The sequence below is a fragment of the Magallana gigas genome, chromosome 6 (genome assembly GCF_963853765.1).
Source record: "Magallana gigas chromosome 6, xbMagGiga1.1, whole genome shotgun sequence".
Classification (NCBI taxonomy): Eukaryota; Metazoa; Mollusca; class Bivalvia; order Ostreida; family Ostreidae; genus Magallana; species Magallana gigas.
The window spans coordinates 45,915,960-45,939,060 of record NC_088858.1 but is presented as its reverse complement, the minus strand read 5'-3'; the positions used below and the strand labels follow the sequence as shown (position 1 = coordinate 45,939,060).

General features: G+C 37.5%; 2 protein-coding genes and 1 long non-coding RNA gene across 4 annotated transcripts; all 3 read right to left on the bottom strand.

Moving 5' to 3' along the window:
• Positions 1–4,266: 4,266 nt before the first annotated feature.
• Positions 4,267–5,413, bottom strand: LOC105328076 (uncharacterized). The gene is made up of 2 exons (XR_010715001.1): positions 5,273–5,413; positions 4,267–5,023 (listed from the first exon to the last, which is right to left on the bottom strand). It is a non-coding gene; the product is annotated as an uncharacterized lncRNA (long non-coding RNA).
• A 6,496-nt stretch (positions 5,414–11,909) lies between these two features.
• LOC105328053 (lysophospholipase-like protein 1) lies at positions 11,910–14,027 on the bottom strand. 2 transcript variants are annotated; one of them, XM_066088186.1, is made up of 5 exons: positions 13,899–14,027; positions 13,671–13,770; positions 13,349–13,518; positions 13,064–13,224; positions 11,910–12,569 (listed from the first exon to the last, which is right to left on the bottom strand). In XM_066088186.1, the coding sequence occupies exons 1-5, from the start codon at positions 13,984–13,986 to the stop codon at positions 12,345–12,347; spliced, it is 744 nt and encodes a 247-aa protein (XP_065944258.1). In that variant the 5' UTR covers positions 13,987–14,027; the 3' UTR covers positions 11,910–12,344. The 2 variants fall into 2 exon arrangements, with proteins under 2 accessions (XP_065944258.1, XP_011427105.3); XM_011428803.4 differs by having other exon boundaries at positions 13,109–13,224.
• A 442-nt stretch (positions 14,028–14,469) lies between these two features.
• Positions 14,470–18,469, bottom strand: LOC109617041 (lysophospholipase-like protein 1). The gene is made up of 5 exons (XM_011428812.4): positions 18,338–18,469; positions 18,112–18,211; positions 17,784–17,953; positions 17,574–17,689; positions 14,470–15,739 (listed from the first exon to the last, which is right to left on the bottom strand). The coding sequence occupies exons 1-5, from the start codon at positions 18,423–18,425 to the stop codon at positions 15,515–15,517; spliced, it is 699 nt and encodes a 232-aa protein (XP_011427114.3). The 5' UTR covers positions 18,426–18,469; the 3' UTR covers positions 14,470–15,514.
• Between the last annotated feature and the right edge of the window lie 4,632 nt (positions 18,470–23,101).

The following is a 23,101-nucleotide window of genomic DNA, read 5'->3' as shown; positions in this document are numbered from 1 at the left end:
CCAAGTAGAGCAATATGAGCTGCATTAGGGATTTTTTTCTTTTGCATTTAATCTATGAATTTTAGTTCTAAAAATAAATTTTTTAAAAAGATACAGCTCAGATTGCGTTAAACATTCAGACAAATAATCAACAGGGAGCTTTCGACAGAGAAATTAAGGGTTGTTTGTAATAAGGAATAAGGAATCATTCTTTGAGTATTTTGAGGTGATAATTTTGGTCGGGGCGTGATCAAATCCAATAAAGCCCGAAGGGCTTTATGATAGATTTGATCACGCCCCGACCGAAATTATCATCTCATAATATTCAAAGAATGATTCCTTATTACTTATATTTATATAATCTTAGGCCATCTTACGATTGAATATTTAAATATAAATAAACAAACCCCGCTGGCGCCTCGATTTGGCGTCGTTTGTATTATGAGTTATATAGTACAAAATCGATACGTAGTGTTATCACAGGCAAAGACACTGGATAATGTAAATATATACGTATAAAAGTTGCAGATCAAGAATTTTACATACCGGTAATAACGATTTTTCCGAATATTTGCCTTGTCGGGATGGTGTCCTTCATGAAGAAAAAATCGTCTTCGTTTCTTATTGCATTATATCTAAACGACATTGACAATTTTTCTTTGACACTTGAAAATGCCATAAGACTGAAAAGCCTCTCTGAAGAAATTGATCAAAACTTAATTGTTACCAAAAAATCATGATTACGCATTATGTGGATGACACTGTGTTAATGTCTGAAACAGAAGATGATCTACAATGTCAGCTTCATTGTTTTCAAATGTACTGTGAAAATGTAAAATATAAGTGAATGTTGAGAATACTAATATTATAATTTTTGGTAATGGAAGACAAACTTCGAATGTATCATTTCTATACAATAATGACAAGAGTTACCATAGTTGCATATGCATGCAATAATTAAAATGTCAATTAAGAGAAATAAATTTATTGATTGATTGTCAATTTGATATTTTTGATAAAATGATTGTTTCAATTTTACTACATGTATATATGGTTCTGAGTTGCGGGGTTTTGAAAATGTACACACCATTGAAAAATTGCATCTTAAATTTTGTAAGCCTTTATGCTTAGACATCCACACCGTATGTATGGATCTATGATCTATGGCGAACTTGCTAGACATCCATTGTGTGTGTGAATGTTAAAATGAGAACATTGAGTTTTTGGATAAGTTTGTTGAAAGGTAAAGAATTAAAATTGTCACACATATTGTATAACCTCTTACATACCGGTTTACCTAGGCCTGTACTACGCGTAGAATTCTTTATCTATCCTGTAATTCTTAAAAAGTTAAAGGTTGTTGAGGAGACTAGAAGTTGTGCATTTTTAATGTTTTTTTCTTATGTCTTGGGTGTCATTGTGATATCAATGTGTATTCTTCTTTTAAAGAAACCACGCTGAGAACATTTCAATACTCAGTTGCAAGCACTTCGAAGAATTCTATTGTCATTTTTTTGCAGGTGCAGATCCAAAACTTCCGATAAAAAAAAGACAAGACTTTGTAATATTAACAGTTTCGCTATCATTTCATCATTGTATTGTAATCTTAATGATGGAAATATTAGGTTTTTTTGCCTTACGTACTAGTCTTGGTCATTATTAGTCTCCTACCGGTTTTCACCGGAGGGGACTATAGCTTTCCTCTGCGTCCGTCAGTCCGTCCGTCCGTCTGTCTGTCCCACTTCAGTTTTCCACACTTTTTTTCTTTATGCGTTTGAGGAATAATATGAAATTTGCTGAACAGCTTCAAAATGTCAAACTACAGATCAAGTTTACACTTTTGTAGCGTCTGGTTGACATATTTTCGAGAAAATTAATTTTTTACATTCCAATTTTTTAATGCTCGGGTTTGATATTCTGCATAACAGTGCATTGTTTTCACAATTTCCACAAACCGGTAGGGGACGTGTATTGCTTATGCAATACTCCCAGAACGCTTGTTGATACCTGGGCTCTTTCATAATTTGAGTCATTTGGGAAAATATTAATGTACCCATACCGCTTTGTAAATATTTTTTTAAATAGTACTTGCTATAATCATCTTCTTCATTTATATGTTTCATGAAGATTTCTGCATGTTTGATTTTACATGCTCCCAAAAAATGGAAAGCAATAAATACGCTAGACAATTTAATACAGTTATAACATGTATTGAAGTGATCTTTCCGACCAGACCCCACCCACCCACCTTGAAAGTCACTGGAAAACCTTGATGTTTATTTTTATCCAGAACCCATCCTCAGGAAATCCTGTATTGATATCTTTTAGTTGTTGCACTTTGATCCTTTTTAGTTGTTGCACTTTGAATCATGTTTGGTGTTGGCTGTTTAGCTATATTAACTATGCTCTTTATTGAGTTATATGACATTAAATGCTTTGTATTCCAGTTTGACATGTTCATGGATAGAAATATACACGGTTTCCGCATTTGCTGTAAATAGGAAAATTCATAAGATGTTTTGGGTATTCAAGAGATTATAATCATTTTTATATTCAAGTACGTTAATCACATCGATTAGAGTCAGTTACGATTAAAGAATGATACTTAGCTTTATTGATTATTAATGACTTAAAATTGAATATCAATAGATTGGTATCAATCTAATTAAAATTTAGCTTGAGATAGTATCGAACATTTCTCTCACATTCCATACCAATATGATTTTTCTATTTTCTATTAGAAATTGCAAATCACATCTAAAAAGAGTTAGGCATAAGATCTGAAGTTTTTTTTTGATTATTATATCGCTTTTTATTTTCCTCTTGTTTAACGTCTCCGATCTCAACCCTCAAAGTATTTTTATCATCATAAAGATGTTATTTATCCTTCAAACTTAAATTCATAATTGAAATAAAATAAGATTTTTTTATGATACCCAAGTATTTTACGAAGTTATTGCAATTTTGGTCACGATGAATATAATGGAATAAATAACGTATACATTGAATTATGTTGTTTTTAAAATATCGGATATATATTGTCTCATAACTGCACTAAATGTTCTATGTGTAACACTGTTTTCATTTAATATTCTACCTATCCATGACGCTTTGGCAGCGTGGAATTTGCTTTCAATATTAATAACACCTATTTTAAGTTTATATCAAATTAGAAAACAAAAATCGGTTGTTTCGGTGCATCGGTGGATCGAACCCCTTTATCTCTATGTAGTGGGTCTCTGTGGAGCCACTAAGCTAAGCAATTTGCGTACTATTAACACTACAAGACTAATTTTGTAAAAGGCATATTCATGGTACGAATAGAAAAATTCCGGATAATTTAGAGTTATCGAGCATTGCTGAGGATCGGAGATCGTTAAAAATCATAGCCGTAGATGCATATGGGCTTCCAACCGAGCTATTTTCCCAATCATTCACTTTAAGTGTGTGAAATGTTTTTTAAAACCTGGGTGTTAAGAATGTACCTGAATACGAAGCTTTAAGCTTTAAATTTTGGACACTTTCTATTTCTTACATCTTTATACAGGGCTATATAATTCTTCTAGAGACTGTAATTTGGTCCAAAAATTGTCAAAACTATCCAACCCTCTTCAGCAATGCCCATGTCATGTTTTGTTTACATACTGAGAGTGTAATGCTTTACCTGATTAAAAACACAATTGAATGTCACAAATACTCGAAACTGTAAAATTTCTATTATCAAATGCAAAACAAACTAGCAGATAGTAAAAGTCTGTTTGAAACAGTACTTTTCCTAGTGCATTTAACCATCGTTAACAGGAAAAAAAATGATGCGAGCGTTATTTACAAATTACAAAGAATTGTGAGTTTATAGTTTGACATCTACAACAATGTAAGTTTGGTTGAGCAGTAGAATTACCCCGGTGAAGCACTGTAAACATTAAATTGGAAAAAATAAAAGCTTAAAATGCGACCATGCAAGTCCGTTTTCCAAAACTTCCATTCTGACTATAGATCCAACACTTACTCTATAGTTAAGGATTGTATTACATAATACCAAAGGTCGTCAAAAATTTGGCAGCCTTCATTCAGAGGCATTATGGTGGATCTTTTAAGTATATTGAAAGGTTTAAACTAGAGGGTAATTTTAGTACCAGACAGATAAGGTTGTGACTTATGAAAAATGATTTCAATGCGCAATTTTTGCGCGAAAAAAAATACACGTACATGTAAACGATTTTTGTTAGGGCGGAACTACGTGTGATATTATAAGCTAATTATTTCGATCCGATGACAGTCGTCTAATAATGATAGAAAGGATATTCATTTATTAATTAAATCCGATGACGACAAATACAAGTGTAACAGCTTCCTTTTCTTAAAAACATTACTTTATGAATCAATTTATCTGAATTATCACCGCTCCTGTTCTCTTTGATTCCAAATATTGTGACATCGCCTTTACTGAGGTAATTATCCAATTCAGCTGTTAGTCACAGAATGGTTTGTTTCCACCTTCCCATCATATATTGCAATTGTTTACAGTTTATCCCTAGTTCTTTACATTCAACAATATAATATATCAGTAGATTTTTTTTTTAATTTCATCTAAGACGTCATGTAATCCTGCAGTACACATGCAGTTGCTGTTTACTGAAACTTTCCATTTCAAGCGCTTCGCTTTTTTGCCAGATGGAACTTTTCATTTGCAGTTTGACAGTAGAACTGCCCCTGGGCAGTCATAGGTTCCGTTACAGTTGCAGAGACAGGACAGGCGGTAGCAATTGAGGTGGAAGAAAAACGTAGAGTACGGGTCAATCCCCCTTCCCGTGATTGGGTGAGTGCACTGTGTGCAGTCTCCGCACGTGCGGATACGTAGGCCAGGCGGACACACTGCGGTGCCGTTACACTTGCAATAGCAGACCTCGCGCATGCACGCGTCCACCTCTGCCTCAAATCTGGAAAGGAACGGGTAGTTTTTTCCCTTGTAGTTACAGTTGCTGCAGGTTGACTGTGTAGCCGCATCAACGGCAAAGACAATGAGAACCAAACTTGCCAAAACCTACAAAAATCATTTAGAGTTCCTTTAATTATACAATCAACAAAAGAGTAATCGTTTTTGAAGTTACGACAGATATATTATTTTGCTATTTTCTATTTCATTTTCTCACAGCGCTAGCTTGTAATAAAATAAAAACTTATAGACTTGTACATTGTTGAATTTTATGTAAAAGAAAAACTACTACTTTAATTCAAAATCTATTTTGATACAAAACATACTGTCGATAATTTTTAAAACGAATACAGGTACCTTCATCTTGCTATGAAATTCCACTTCTAAACGGTCAGAACCCTGATTGATATTGACTTTTCCTGAATCGTCCACGTGCGTGAAGTGAATCAACAAATTAATTTTATAGGAGATAAATAAGATAATAAATCCACGTGACCCAGCTCCCCATCACGTCCATCGACTCTGATTTTCAATAACATCCCGAGGGAACCGACCAATTATCCTGTCTCTATAGTCAACACCGTTGCTGCACCTCCAGTTGACATTCGCTGAACATTTAAGGTCATTTTTCCAATTGTGAAACAAATCTGCCTTAAACGCGACTGTGTTTGAGCAATTATATGGAAATTGCTTCATACAGGAAACAAGAATGTCGTTTTCTGCGAAAAACGTTTGGTTGTCTTTATTATACTCACATCCAATACATTTGGTCAGTCAAAGAACCTGTATGGCATTTTCCCTAAATTTTATGCATAAATAAAGACAGATAACAATAAATCCACCGAGATTTCCTGGAAATTCGCCAAAACGCGTACCAAGATTTTGGTAGCCATTATGTTTCATGTTTCCAAAGTTGCTCGAAAAAAAGGCCTGGTCCGTCGGGGATAAAGAGTGTTATAACCATAGGGTAAAACAATATCTAAAGTGGAACAATATCTAAAGTGGAATGAAACTAGTCCATTCTGTTGATTATAAGCAATCTATGTCTACGATCCAAACAATCTTTGATTAATATTTGATGTTTTATACTCCCAAACATAAAAACTGTGAGCGCTTTGTTATATCTTCAGGGCTTTTTTTTTTTGGGGGGGGGGGGTCAAATGCAAGATTTTAATGTTCTGTTAAAGAAGGGATTTTGTGTCATAGTTGGTGAAAATCCAGCTCTATTTTGTATAAATTCTAAGCGAAGGACACATTAAACTTGTCGCAAATACCATTTCTGTTATCTAGACTATCGTTGTAACAATAGTCATGTACATAAAGTGTGTATAGAATATGAGCCAATCGTCGTGTATTGCTCTTTATTTTGCTCTAACAGTTGTACTCACACTGTTAAAATGGGAACAGCTTATATTGAAAGGAAATTATTGCATGTCAGCTATTGAAAGACATACAAATTAAAAAGTTTATTAGAATTTCTAATTGCATATATGTGTACACTGTATTGTAAAAGTTAGTATACATGCACAACCTTATTGGCGTACCGTATTTCATTACTTTCCCTACCGCTTTTAAATGCACCATCTGAAGAGAGATTCAAGTGTCCAGTTGTGCGACATTCTGGCGATGTCCTCAGAATTTTTCTTAGGTGAGAAAATGATTCATATCTCCATCTATGAGCTTCAGATCTGTAGCTAACTGGTCTGAAAAAAAGGATGGACGACTAAAGAGCTAAAGTGCCACCCATTAAAAAAGAGTGAATGTTTATTGCGCACAAAAAAGTGCGCGGTTTCTCAATTCAATATTGAAAATTCATTTATTTTTCCAGACCAGTGAGCTACAGATAAGCCTATATCAATCACTATCATGCAATAAATGAAAAGCAAACAGTTTACTTCCATCTCTTTTAAAAGCAATAAAATCATATGCTTCTCTGATCCTTCTGAAATAGATAAGCAAGTTTGCAATTGGCACCGGTATGATCTTATACAACAGAACACTTTGCTTTAAAAAAAACAACAAATCAAGTAAATGTTCAAAAACATTTTTTAATGCACTGAAAGGAAATAAGTTATATTAATTAAGTCAATTTCAGTCTTGCCCATCTTCGCTAACCAAGGTTTTTCGGTCCACTCTGCACTCTTATGGGGAGAGAGTATACCGAAAACCCTTGGCTAGCAAAGATGAGTCTTGCTAAACATGGCCGATTTTGCTACGTTTATCTTAGCTAGTTGTTATCCATCCTCACAATGTCAGGGCCCTGAGTCCACTAGTGGCCGTGGGACCATATCCATCCTCACAATGTCAGGGTCCTGACTCCACTCGTGGCCGTGGGACCATATCCATCCTCACAATGTCAAGGGTCCTGATTCAACTCGTGGCCGTGGGACCATATCCATCCTCACAATGTCAGGGGTCCCGAGTCAACTCGTGGCCGTGGGACCATATCCATCCTCACAATGTCAGGGTCCTGAGTGCACTCGTGGCCGTGGGACCATATCCATCCTCACAATGTCAGGGGTCCTGAGTCAACTCGTAGCCGTGGGACCATATTCATCCTCACAATGTCAAGGGTCCTGAGTCCACTCATGGCTGTGGGACCATATCCATCCTCACAATGTCATGGGTCCTGAGTCCACTCGTGGCCGTGGGACATCCTTGCAATATCAGGGGTCCTGAGTGCACTCGTGGTCGTGGGACATCGTCACAATATCTGGGGTCCTGAGTCCACTCGCGGTCGTGGGACATCCTCACAATGTCTGGGGTCCGGAGTCCACTCGTTGCCGTGGGACCATATCCACTTCACAATGTCAAGGGTCCCGAGTCCACTCGTGGCCGTGGAACCATATCCATTCTCACAATGTCAAGGGTCCTGAGTCCACTCGTGGCCGTGGGACCATATCCATCCTCACAATGTCAGGGGTCCTGAGTCAACTCGTGGCCGTGGGACAATATCCATCCTCACAATGTCAAGGGTCCTGAGTCCACTCATTGCCGTGGGACCATATCCATCCTCACAATGTCAAAGGTCCTGAGTCCACTCGTGGCCGTGGGACATCCTCGCAATATCAGGGGTCCTGAGTCCACTCGTGGTCGTGGGACATCGTCACAATATCTGGGGTCCTGAGTCCACTCGCGGTCGTGGGACATCCTCACAATGTCTGGGGTCCCGAGTCCACTCGTGGTCGTGGGACATCCTCACAATATCAGGGGTCCCGAGTCCACTCGTGGCCGTGGGACCATATCCATCTTCACAATGTCAGGGGTCCCGAGTCCACTCGTGGCCGCGGGACATCCTCACAATGTCTGGGGTCCCGAGTCAACTCGTGGTAGTGGGACCATATCCATCCTCACAATGTCAGGGGTCCTGAGTCCACTCGTGGCCGTAGGACATCCTCACAATGTCAGGGGTCCCGAGTCCACTCGTGGTCGTGGGACATTCTCACAATGTCAAGGGTCTTGAGTCCCCTCGTGGTCGTAGGACCATATCCATCCTCACAATGTCAGGGGTCCTGAGTCCACTCGCGGTCGTGGGACATCCTCACAATGTCAGGGGTCCCGAGACCACTCGTGGTAGTGGGACCGTATCCATCCTCACAATGTCAGGGGTCCTGAGTCCACTCGTGGCCGTAGGACATCCTCACAATATCAGGGGTCCCGAGTCTACTCGTGGTCGTGGGACATCCTCACAATGTCAAGGGTCCTGAGTCCCATCGTGGTCGTAGGACCGTATCCATCCTCACAATGTCAGGCGTCCTGAGTCCACTCGTGGCCGTAGGACATCCTCACAATGTCAGGGGTCCCGAGTCCACTCGTGGTCGTGGGACATCCTCACAATGTCAAGGGTCCTGAGTCCCCTCTTGGTCGTAGGACCATATCCATCCTCACAATGTCAGGGGTCCTGAGTCCACTCGCGGTCGTGGGACATCCTCACAATGTCAGGGGTCCCGAGACCACTCGTGGTCGTGGGACCGTATCCATCCTCACTATGTCAGGGGTCCTGAGTCCACTCGTGGCCGTAAGACATCCTCACAATGTCAGGGGTCCCGAGTCCACTCGTGGTCGTGGGACATCCTCACAATGTCAGGGGTCCCGAGTCCACGCGTTGCCGTGGGACAATATCCATCTTCACAATGTCAGGGGTCCCGAGTCCACTCGTGGCCGTGGGACCATATCCATCCTCACAATGTCAAGGGTCCTGAGTCCACTCATGGCCGTGGGACCATATCCATCCTCACAATGTCATGGGTCCTGAGTCCACTCGTGGCCGTGGGACATCCTTGCAATATCAGGGGTCCTGAGTCCACTCGTGGTCGTGGGACATCGTCACAATATCTGGGGTCCTGAGTCCACTCGCGGTCGTGGGACATCCTCACAATGTCTGGGGTCCGGAGTCCACTCGTGGTCGTGGGACCATATCCATCCTTACAATATCAGGGGTCCCGAGTCCACTCGTGGTCGTGGGACCGTATCCATCCTCACAATGTCAGGGGTCCTGAGTCCACTCGTGGCCGTGGGACATTCTCTTAATATCAGGGGTCCCGAGTCCACTCGTGGTCGTAGGACATTATGAGGATGGTTGTTACTAGTCGTCACAATACAGCCATTAATATCTCACTCGTGGCCGTGGGACTATATCCATCTTCACAATATCAGGGGTCCCGAGTCTACTCGTGGCCGTGGGACCATATCCATCCTCACAATGTCAAGGGTCCTGAGTACCCTCGTGGTCGTGGGACATCCTCACAATGTCTGGGGTCCCGAGTCCACTCGTTGCCGTGGGACCATATCCACTTCACAATGTCAAGGGTCCCGAGTCCACTCGTGGCCGTGGGACCATATCCATCCTCACAATGTCAGGGTCCTGAGTCAACTCGTGGCCGTAGGACCATATCCATTCTCACAATGTCAAGGGTCCTGAGTCCACTCGTGGCCGTGGGACCATATCCATCCTCACAATGTCAGGGGTCCTGAGTCAACTCGTGGCCGTGGGACCATATCAATCCTCACAATGTCAAGGGTCCTGAGTCCACTCATTGCCGTGGGACCATATCCATCCTCACAATGTCAAAGGTCCTGAGTCCACTCGTGGCCGTGGGACATCCTCGCAATATCAGGGGTCCTGAGTCCACTCGTGGTCGTGGGACATCGTCACAATATCTGGGGTCCTGAGTCCACTCGCGGTCGTGGGACATCCTCACAATGTCTGGGGTCCCGAGTCCACTCGTGGTCGTGGGACATCCTCACAATATCAGGGGTCCCGAGTCCACTCGTGGCCGTGGGACCATATCCATCTTCAAAATGTCAGGGGTCCCGAGTCCACTCGTGGCCGCGGGACATCCTCACAATGTCTGGGGTCCCGAGTCAACTCGTGGTAGTGGGACCGTATCCATCCTCACAATGTCAGGGGTCCTGAGTCCACTCGTGGCCGTAGGACATCCTCACAATGTCAGGGGTCCCGAGTCCACTCGTGGTCGTGGGACATTCTCACAATGTCAAGGGTCCTGAGTCCCCTCGTGGTCGTAGGACCATATCCATCCTCACAATATCAGGGGTCCAGAGTCTACTTGTGGTCGTGGGACATCCTCACAATGTCAAGGGTCCTGAGTCCCATCGTGGTCGTAGGATCGTATCCATCCTCACAATGTCAGGGGTCCTGAGTCCACTCGTGGCCGTAGGACATCCTCACAATGTCAGGGGTCCCGAGTCCACTCGTGGTCGTGGGACATCCTCACAATGTCAAGGGTCCTGAGTCCCCTCGTGGTCGTAGGACCATATCCATCCTCACAATGTCAGGGGTCCTGAGTCCACTCGCGGTCGTGAGACATCCTCACAATGTCAGGGGTCCCGAGACCACTCGTGGTCGTGGGACCGTATCCATCCTCACTATGTCAGGGGTCCTGAGTCCACTCGTGGCCGTAAGACATCCTCACAATGTCAGGGGTCCCGAGTCCACTCGTGGTCGTGGGACATCCTCACAATGTCAGGGGTCCCGAGTCCACGCGTTGCCGTGGGACAATATCCATCTTCACAATGTCAGGGGTCCCGAGTCCACTCGTGGCCGTGGGACCGTATCCATCCTCACAATGTCAGGGGTCCCGAGTCCACTCGTTGCCGTGGGACCATATCCATCTTCACAATGTCAGGGGTCCCGAGTCCACTCGTTGTCGTGGGACATCCTCACAATGTCAGGGGTCCTGAGTCCACTCGTGGCCGTGGGACATTCTCTTAATATCAGGGGTCCCGAGTCCACTCGTGGTCGTGGGACATTATGAGGATGGTTGTTATTAGTCGTCACAATACAGCCATTAATATCGTCAGTGTTAGATATGCTTACTGACGATCATGTTGAACTTTTTCCAGTTCTGGATAAGTATATTTTTGCTCCCACTCCACCAATGAAGAAACGCAACTATTCATTCTATAGGGGAATTTAATGTAATTTTGGTAAAAACTTTAACAAAAAAATGAGAAGTAGCCAATCGGACTAGGGCATGTTATTGCGCCGACATTGACGACACCCCCCCCCCCCCTCCCGAAAAAAATGAAATCGACAGGTACTCCATTTTGACATTTGTGTTATTTCCTTTGGTAGTGTCCTTTACAAAAATTCAGATTGGGAATCAAAATTTGTACGTGACAATAATTGTCATGTACAAATTTTGATTCCCAATAATCTTAATTTTTGGAAAGGACAGTAGGCAGAGTCAAGCCATCAACATCAGTTGTGTATATCTCCATCTTGTTTCAAAATAGATGTAAAGAAGATTTATTCACGATAATGTATTTATTTATTCTTCTAGGCCACAAATATCGGTATTTATATAAATTTATAACAAGTAGTGTTCCAAGCAGGGAGATCTATGCATATTTTGTATTGAAAGAGGGTAATAACGACAAGATTTGTACCCCAGAATAATTTAAGCGTCAGAAAGGATTAAAAGCGTTGTCATATTAACCACATTAGGTTGGTGTGAACTGACAATCGAGAGAGAACAATTACAATTTTTATTTAAATCATCCGAGTACATTAATATCATGGCATAAAATAGATAGTACTAAAATCATAACATGCATTAATCCACTGTTTTCCCCCTACTAGGGTCAGAGGTATAGTGCATATGTCGTTTGCTCTGGGAGTGGGGCTTCAAACCCTATATTTTGGGTTCCCTCAAGATCTGCATGTATACTAGACATTTTTATGTTGAATAATGAAAAATATAAAATTTTATTTTAAAAATATAAATATTTTTAAATTGTAGCTAATCTACATTCCTCTGCAATACTTAGAATGTTCCTATCATTGCAGAGGTTGTAGATTAGCTAAAATTTTATTAAATTGTATACAAAAGTAAAATCATTTTTTTTTAAACAAAGCATCCGAATAAATAAAATAGAGATCTATAAAACACACAGCATCACTTTTATCTTAATCTGGTGGGAGTTTATCAAGTATCCATCGTTGTAATATTTGTAATTCTTTCTTGTTGAATTCATGGAAAATGTTAAATTCATGAAATTCTCCACAAACACCCAATTCTGTCAAAGTTTTGAAGGTCGTTTTTCCCCAGTCAAATAACACCAGTTCATCCCTGGTCCCGTGGCACTGAAGTAATGAAGGTAAGGCTGTTCTGTCCTCTAATTTTTCAAGTTCCTTTGATTAAAAAATCAAAGCAATATTATTTATTACTGTCAGATTATTAAAAATAATGCAAGATGCAAAATATTTATCAATTATACTTTTATTTGCCTTAGATTTAAATTTATCTTCAATCAATTTATCATTGTTGTTAATCATCATAAATGTAACTCTGTAAATGTTCCGTGTGTGATTTTTGCATGATGCAACATATTTATACAACCTATAGATTTATGTTAAATTAAATATAAACTCCAAATGATAGTTTGCAAAATTTACTCCTAAAATATGAAAGGCATTTACACCAGGACAGGTTCCCATAATTTGATAAATACCTATACAAAATAAGTCTCATTTAAGGTAGTATATTGCCAGTTTTATTGTATACGGCATTGTCAAAATCACAAAAAACATGCTGGCGATTTTTCTGATTTGAAATAACAAGAAATTATTCAAAGAAAACAAATCTAATTAGAGCGTATATCAGGTATTTTCTTAGTTATCCTTACCTTTTTAAATAAGATTAGAGCATATGACTTCAGTATAATCCTCACCTTGTAAACTACAGAATCATTATTCAGGAAACTTGATAGTGCAAAACAACCTGCTACCTCTCTCTGATATCTGTATGCCATGTGGAATGCCATTCCTCCACCCATGGAATACCCACCTTTAAGATCAAAGTCATATAATTCATGTTAAAACAAATTCACAAATATTATCTCAGCTCATACATTTCAACAATAATGATGCAAAACATTTTAACAACAATGGTGGGTAGTCAATGTACAGACCTAGTATGATCCTAGACAGTGGTATTCCAGAATCGACTTCATTTTGAACTAAGTCATTTAATTTTGCAGCTGAAGCATCTACAGATGACAAAATTTCTGGAATCATGGGTGAAATTTGTTGCCTGTCATACCAAACCGTTGTCAGTTGGCGAGCATTAGGAGTGTAGGGACTTGAAATGTGAAAAATTAATGAATATGAATTATAACCTGACCTTTAAAAAAAAGTGTCACATACCAACACCCCCCCCCCCCCCCACACACACACACAATAAAAAGCGACGCAATAAATATTTATTTTAAACACAAGAAACATGTTCATTACATGGGATCTGCAGTAGGAAATATCAGTTTTATATGTTGGAATTGAAACTCTTCTTTCCAGACCATCTTGATCCATTCCAACACGCCTAGCCCAGTGTCACCTAAAATAAAACACATATAAAGATTAAAGATGAAAATATGGTGGCATACAATAAAGTTATCATATTAGGAAAAAAATTCTGAAAGGACTTTGGTTCTTAATAAATAGATGAATGCAATGCAATAGCACCTGAACCATGCAGCCATATCACAGTGGCACTGTGTTTGGCTCCTGACGGTGCAACATTTCGAGGCAGAATTTCCCATTTGCTCGCCATGAGAATTCATACAAGAAACAGCAACACGCAGTATTAAATATAAAATGACATACGTGTGATAGATAATTCCGGAATAATGCGCTACACACTGGGGCTCGGTTGTCGGATAATGTAGTTCTGTATTATTCGTTTCCGATGACAAAACAGATTAAAATTGGCAATCTTATATGCTTCTGTGTATTGCAATAAAACATCCACTACCCCCCCCCCTCCCCCGTATTTATAAAGTGAAAAAGAAAATGAAATCGACATGTACACCATTTTAACATTTGTGTTATTCCGTTGGTAGTGTCTTATTGTCATGTACGAATTTTGATTCCCAATAATCTTAAGTTTTGGAAAGGGCAGTAGGCAGAGTCAAGCCATGAACGGCAATTGTGTTGTACATCCCTCTTTATCGTTTCCGAAATATATGTAAAGAAGAGTTATTTGCGAAAATATATTTATTTATTCTTCTAGACCACAGATATCAGTATATATACAATAAATAGTATTCCAAGCAGGGATATTTCATACTAGTACTTTGTATTAACACAGGGTAATAACGACGGGATTTGAACCCCAGAAAAATGTGTCAGAAAGGATTGAAAGCATTGTCGTATTGAGAACATAAGGTTGGTGTGAACAGACAATCGAGAGAGAACAAATCCAATTTTTATTTAAATCATCCGAGTACATTAATATAATAGCATCAGAAAAGACTGTACTAAACACATAACACGCATGAATCAACTGTCCCCCCCCCCCCCTACTACAGTACTGATCAACCTAACACCAGAGTAAACCCCAACTAAACCCCGGGTTTACTCCTTTGGTTTACTTGGGGTTTACTCTGGGTTTACTTTTTGAAAATTTGGGTCTACTCGGGGTTTACTTTGAAATTACTTTTGAGGTCCACTTACATATGTATTGCACTGAAGTGTGAAGCAGACTAGTATTTTATCTTACCATCCTACTTGCCTGTAATTCCTACCCTTTGTATATTCCAAATACACAGTTAGCGTCTGCTTTCAGGGGTATACTTCTGACTGGGTTTACTCAGTGTCCACTCTGGGTTTACTTTGGGTTTACTCTGGGTCCACTCTAGTAAACCCAGAGTAAACCCAGGAAGAAAACCCAGGGTTTAGTTGGGGTTTACTTTCTGTTAGGTTGGGTCTGATCGGTACTGTAGGGTCAGAGGTATAATGTAGTTTGCTCTAGAGTGGGGCTTCAAACCCTATATTTTCACTTCCCTCACGATTCGCATCTGTAGACATTTTTATGTTGAATGATGAAAAATAAAATTTTGTTTTAAAAATCTAAATATCTTAAAATTTTAGCTAATCTACATTTCTCTGCAATAATAAAAATGTTCTTATTATTGAAGAGGTTGTAGATTCGCTAAAATTGTACAACATTTATATCTATAAAAACGTTACATGTTCTAATTCATACGAACATGGAGATATATACAAAAGTAAAATCATTTAATCAATGCATCCGAATAAATAAAGTAGAGATCTATAAATCACACAGCATCACTTTTATCTTAATCTGGTGGGAGCTTGTCAAGTATCCATCGTTGTAATATTTGTAATTCTTTCTTATTGAATTCATGGAAAATGTTAAATTCATGAAATTCTCCACAAACACCCAAGTCTGTCAAAGTTTTGAAGGTCGTTTTTCCCCAGTCAAATAACACCAGTTCATCCCTGGTCCCGTGGCACTGAAGTAATGGCGGTAAGGCCGATCTGTCCTCAACGTTTCTAAGCTTCTTTAATTACAAATCAAAGCATTAATTTAATTACTGTCAAACTATTAAAAACAATTCAAGATACCAAGATTTTAAGACCAGCCTAATTTTAAGATTAAAGTTATCATCAATCAATTTATCATTTATTGTTAATCATCATAATTCTGTAAACATTTTGGACTGATTTTTGTCTGATGTAAAATATCTTTATTATATGGCCTATAATTTACATTAAATTAAACATTTTTAATCTCCAAATGATAATTTGCCCAAATATACTCCTAAATATCAAAGGCATTCAAACTAGAACAAGTAATAGTAATTTGATTAATATGCAGGGTAAAATATTGCCAGTTTTACAGTATATAATATCTTTAATTAAACCGAAGTCAGACTGCAGATTTTTTAATTTGAGATAGGAAATTATACAAAGAAGGTAAATTCAATTAGAGCATATTTTACGAAGTTCTTCTCGTAAAGGGGAACTCGCTGTTGTAATTAGCCTTACGCCCGGACGTAAATGGTAAGAAACCTTATTAACCTGAATAAAGACAAGGTCGAGGATACAATGTACATATGATGTTTATTCCTCTGTGTCCCAAGCGTAAGTGACACAGTATAAAAATGAATATTAATTACAACATATTGACAATTAAATTTAAATTGAACACTATTAAAGAACATGATTAAAATAGACATTAATATAACATCACTGGTCCGCCATTAAAAGAGTGGCGGCCATATTTAAAATCAACTTCCGGTATCAATTCCCGGCCGTTGATTGACAGTATTATAATTTTAAAGTAAAAATATTGACTAAACAATTTTTCAAATACTGAACCCAATATCCAAATTAGTATTAAATTATCATTAAATTAAGTGAATATGAATTGGATTTACTGTACAAAATTATGTTTAAAATTATCTTAACACCCAAGCTAAAGGTTATGGAACTTTTACTAATTTCTTAATGTTAAATTAAAGCTATCACTTTAACTTAATTTTTAATAACTTGATTAAATAATAAAAATACCTATAATTCATATAAACAATCTAACTTATTAAACATAAAAATACTGACCTGAATAAAGACAAGGTCGAGGATACAATGTACATATGATGTTTATTCCTCTGTGTCCCAAGCGTAAGTGACGAGAGGGAGACGGGGGAATAAACTTAATCCTCGACCTGTCCTCAGTGAGGTCACTCAAAGGGGGTAATTACAGTGTAATTAACAAATTATTATAATGACTTTATTGAATTTCCTTTGGGGAGCCTCGCGGGGTTAGCGTCCCCTTTTACCTAAATTTTTATTCAATTAGCGGAAGAGTTTCTCACTATCCCTGACATCTATTGTTATGCGTTAATCCTAAAGTGATAGTAAAATTAACTCAAATACCTACGTGCTGACAGATGAATAGATAGACCTACTTTTGTTTGCATTACTTATTAACTTGAACATTTGATAATTGCCGATATGTGAGAATGATTGATTCCTAAATAAATTGTTACTAACTTTTTAGATCCGAACAAAAAGGCTACAGTACGTGTAAACGTTAATCCGAACTCATGTAAATTATTTATCTAGCACGACGCTTTCTTCTTAATATCTCTATAGCCCAGAAATTCTTAACTTTCACGTCCCTTAAATCTTAAATTGTAAAATATAAAATAATTAAAACATTTACGAAATATTATAGACTATATGTAATTATTACGTCAAATATATAAAAATCAAAATGTGCACCGTCACACATATACTTTCATAGTTATCCTTATCCTGATTTGAAATAATAAGAAATTATACTAAGAAAATAAATCTAATTAGAGCATATACTTTAATAGTTATCCTTACCTTGTATACTACAGACTCATTATTCAGGAAACTTGATAGTGCAAAACAACCTGCTACCTCTCTCTGATATCTGTATGCCATGTGGAATGCCATTCCTCCACCCATGGAAAACCCACCTTTAAACATCATAGTCATTTAATGAATGTGAAATTTCAAATCAAATTAATCTCTGTTGTTTAAATAATAATGACGTGCAGTCATTGTACAGACCTATCATGATCCTAGACAGTGGAACTCCACAATCAACTTCATTTTGAACTAAATCATTTAATTTTGCAGCTGAAGCATCTACAGATGACAAAATTTCTGGAACCATGGGAGAAATTTGTTGCCTGTCAAACCAAACTGTTGATGGTTGGCAGGCATTTGGAGTGTATGGACTTCAAATAAGAAAATAATGAAAATAAATGAATACGAATTGTCAAATTACGACTTTAAAAGTGTCACACACACAAAAAAATCTACTACAACATTAACAACAAACAACAACAAATCATACATAATAAACATATATAGGCGCAAGGAACACATTTATTACATTGGGTCTGCAGTAGGATATATCAGTTTTATATGGGGGAATTGAAACTCCTCTTTCCAGACCATGTTGATCCATTCTAACACGCCTGGTCCAGTGTCACCTAAAATAAACACAATTTTTTTTAAAGATTACAGTTATTATTGACACCTTATGTCGATGAACTTTGCATCCTATTGAAAGCACTGTTAAACATAAAAGAATAATCTGAAGTGTTCTACAACATCACCTGAGCCATGCAGCCATATCACAGAGGCACTATGTTTGGGTCCTGACTGTGCAACAATCCGAGGCAGAATTTTCCATCTGCTTGCCATGATACTTATACAGGAAACAACAGCACGCAGTGTTACATATAAAATGACATACGTATGAAAAAAAATTCCGGAATAATGTGACACACACGGGGCTTGATTATCGAACAATATAGTTCTTTATTATTTCTTCCCGAAGACAAAAAAGATTAAAAGTGGTAATCTAACATCATTCTGTGTGTTGTAATAAAAACGTCAAATACCCCCTCGCTCATTTCACTATATCGTGTCTATATATACTGAGTACAGTGTTTTCAATGTAACGTTACATTACATAAAAAGTACTTTAATTTTTACTTTTGCCTTTTCAATGTAAATTGAACACACACGGTTAATTGATTCCCTGTGATGTGACAAACAAAGGAAATTGTTGACCATTTTGGACTTTTAGACTTAGAAAGATATTAGAATTATCCAGCAGTTTCAGAGAAGACTACCTATATAGAATTGTATGTAATTCTCTTATTTAACGTTAAAAGTTTTCAGCTACGCTTTTTAAAATTATAATTTGTTTTCAAACAAAGATCTGATAATTTCATGATAATATACAATGTATGTACTATGTCAAGAAATATGTTGAATATCGATAAATCAGCTTGAAATTTGACTACCTCCGTTCGAGATAAAATAAACCAAAACAAAACAGTTATAGGCCTTGAAGATTTTATGATATACAAGGGATGCATTTTTTATTGAATATAAGAACACAGGGGCCAAGCCCGTTTTAACATTAATTTCAATGTAACCATAAATAAAGAAAGGGGTCGAACTATGACCCAAATAAAAAACTACCAGCTCGCTTCGAAAGCCTAAAAAATCAATTAATTCTTAAAACATTTGCAATATGCATGTAGTTTTCAGAATAGTAATGTCTGAGATACACTCATGCCGAATTTCAAGTCGATTGATCTTTAAAAAAAGCGGAGATATACGTCATTATTCTCTTGAAGTCGCAAGTTTATTTTTACTCGGACATTTACCGGTCCAGGGCACCCGATGGGTCTTTGCCTATGACAACAATAGTATCTCGACAAATGAAAAAAACATTCGCACTAATCTTTTAAAATCTTACATCAATAAGATAATAATAAAATACATCATAAAATTAACTGATTTACAAGACTTTTAACGCGAGCTGGTAGATTTTCTTTATTTATAGTTACATTGAAATTAAAGTTAAAACGGGCTAGGTCCCTGTGTATAGGACGTCTGAAAAAGATGGAAAGAAAAAGATGCATAACTATTTCAATATCTTTTGCTACTAAGAGTTGTCGTTCGTACTACATCTGTGATCTTGGAAAAAATCAAAAAAGAAAAAAACGAATAAAAATTTGCATCAGTACTGTCAAAAATATGCTTCAATGATTCCAATGAGATTTATCACGAAAAAAATCATCTTATCGAATAATTTATATACGGTAAAACACGGTTATGTCGAACACGCTTACTTATTTTGAACTGACGCCTACAGCGAAGTGATTTTCATTCCGGGTGACTTTATCACACGTTTTAAACTTGACAGACATAACGAATTACGCTTATTCGATTGAAGATGAAAAACATTTTATTTTTCAATGCAAATTTTATGAAAATAATAGAATCTCTTTCTTTCACTGTATAAACTTAGATAAATATCTAGATGAAACTGTCAAATTAAATATCATCATGGAAAAAAATCAAAGACAAACTGCCAAATATCTCAATTTGATTTATTCAGTTAGACAAATTTATCTGTACAAATCAAAGTAAACTCATGCGCTCAAATCAAATGTATATACTATATTTGTATATTATAAGATTTCAAAGTGACATATAGGTCCAATGAGCCGGGTGTAACTCGATAATGTATAATATTGTATTGTACTATACTCATGACATACACATGTGACTATAATAAAATATTTACTTACTTACTTACTTATAACGAAGTAAAATCGCCCGTCCCTGACACTTCGTTACAAATATAAGCGTGTTTTTCTGTAATTCTTATTTTTATTTAATTTTTGATAAAACGAATTTTGGTTTACATTTATGAAGCATTTTTAAGATAGAAAATAAATAATGCAGCAGTCTGACTAAAGCCAGCTCATACTCATTCACTTCAATGCAGCAGTTGTCTATAAATAGAAACTCTGGGCATTTTCAGTTACTGGACAATTTTTTTTGATAAAGTCTAATTAATATTCAGTGTAAAAATTAATATTTTGTTGACAACATAACGCCTATCTGTTTCCACAATACACTTCTTCTAAATAAAACGTTTAGCCCGAATATAACAGAAAACCATCCTTACTAGTATTTTTCAAGACTCCAGAACAGAATTAACACACATATATAAGAGGAAGCTTTAAAATCTATATATACGTCTTTTAAATCCATGCATTGCAGCTAGTCTTTGTTGACCGAGACATGGAATATTTAATTTTAGAACACAGTTTGCCGAGGAATCAATTTACAAGTAATTGGAAATTAATATAAATCTTGTCGTGCATTTTCCGTAAATGAATGTCATCAGAGGCGGATTTTCTTCCCTTGCGTGGTATATTAATTTACCCGTGGTACTCTAGAAATTAACCCGCGTGTCGTTAAATCATTTATTGGAAAAGATTAAAGTAAAAGGAATCGGTTGAAGTTTTTGTTACAACGTCATCGTTACTATCGCTAATTCAGTTCCCGGATGTAAACGCTAAATGAACCAGAATCAAAGATAATGAAGTTTAGTATAAATTTTACCAGGAGTCAAGAACAATTGACAAACGGACAATCTATCTAATACATGTATCTGTGGAATCTTAGTTAACGTCCTTTTTTTTTTAATAAAGAGCAGAGGAAAATGCTCACCTTTCCTCGTAACTCTACATGAAAAATGAAGAAATAAGGCAAGATTTCATGTTTAACGTTTACGAGGAGTTTGGTCAGTGTCGTGTCGCAACTAAACTTGTTTCAATTTTATTTTCTATTATAACAGATGTAATGATGCCTTGTTTACATAACAACGATTTCTGAACTATTACTCCACTACATTTAATGTACATATACACTCTGATAAGAGAGATAACTTCCTTAAAAATGCTTTACACATACAATCCAGACACACTGCACATGATTTACTTGAGGACTGCAAAGTGTTGCAGCGGTTCATAGAAAATACATATTCATTTTAAAATAGATATTTACTACCGAAAGTTCCTTTGGTATTCGTAGTCTTCAGTGTGACAGGAAATTGAATTTTGATACTTTGATAACCCGCGTTTCAAACAACGTCGTTTCCAAAAAAAAAAGGCAGATAAAATTTCTTCATCCGGTAATTCTTTTCATCATTTAAAAAAAGCATCCCTTAGATATGGCAAAGATAGTAGTATTCAGTCTTTTTATGAGAAAATAAAAATGGTCATATAATGGAAAATTATGGTGTCCGGATAGGGCCATTTGCGTTAGCGCGACATCGCGTTCAGATAAACGAGACATCGCGCTAACACACAACACACCGTCGCGCTAACGCAACTTTGCACAACACGCCGTCGCGCTAACACATGCTTGCATGCAGGCCTACAAATTTCAGCATGCGCAGTCTAATATTTCCGGACACGACTTCCTACTAGACTGTCAGACTTGCAAAGTTGCGTTGGCGCGACGGCGTGTTGTGCAAAGTTGTGTTAGCGCGACGGCGTGTTGTGCAAAGTTGTGTTAGCGCGACGGCGTGTTATGCAAAGTTGTGTTAGCGCGACGGCGTGTTGTGTGTTAGCGAGATAGTGTGTTGTGTGTTAGCGCGATGGCATATTGTGCAAAGTTGTGTTAGCGCGACGGCGTGTTGTGTGTTAGCGCGATGTCTCGTTTATCTGAACGTGATGTCGCGCTAACGCAAATGGCCCTATCCGGACACCGTAGAAAATTCATTATATATATGATGTATCTTTGTTTTTCATGAAAGATAACTCTTGCAAATCATGGACTTTTAGTACTATATACGTCCCCAATATTATAGTTTTTGTTGTTTGTTTTTAGAAATTTATTGTTGCAAAAGAAGCACCGCTTCCCTACATTTTATATCTTGTTTTATATTCTCTTGATGCGATCCTTTGTGTTATATATTATGGTAAATATTATTGATTTTATTTTCAGATAAAAAAACATAGTATTTTTTGTAGAGAGTGTGATCTCTTCATATCATATGTTCTGTTCATCATCATATTTTGAGAATATGAGCACCGCACGATGGATTCAAATAAAAATTTTTATATCACAATGCATAGTGCTTTATGAAAATGTACATTAGAAGATTATAAAAAAATCTTTGAAGTATTTTGTAGCAGAGGATTTTTGAAGCTTAAACGGTGTTCCATATTCAGATCCCTACCGCCATAAACAACTTTATAATACATAATTTGCCCTAGTTTAATTTCTTGATAGGCCCGATGAAAGAATTAAAGTCGCAAATGAAAGACTTTTTGAGCAACCGCTAATTAATTCAACAATGTAGATTATGCTCCAAACTAGGCGGAAGACCCAACCAAAGGTACACTACAGAGAGAGAGAAAACAATATAGCAGGGGACCTCTCAGTCATGCCAAGATTTCACCTATGCAAATGAGCATTCTAACACTTCTTATAACTTTGCTTTGATTGACAAGACTGTTAAATCGCGGTCTAATCAACTCTCTATGTTATGCCTCTTTGTT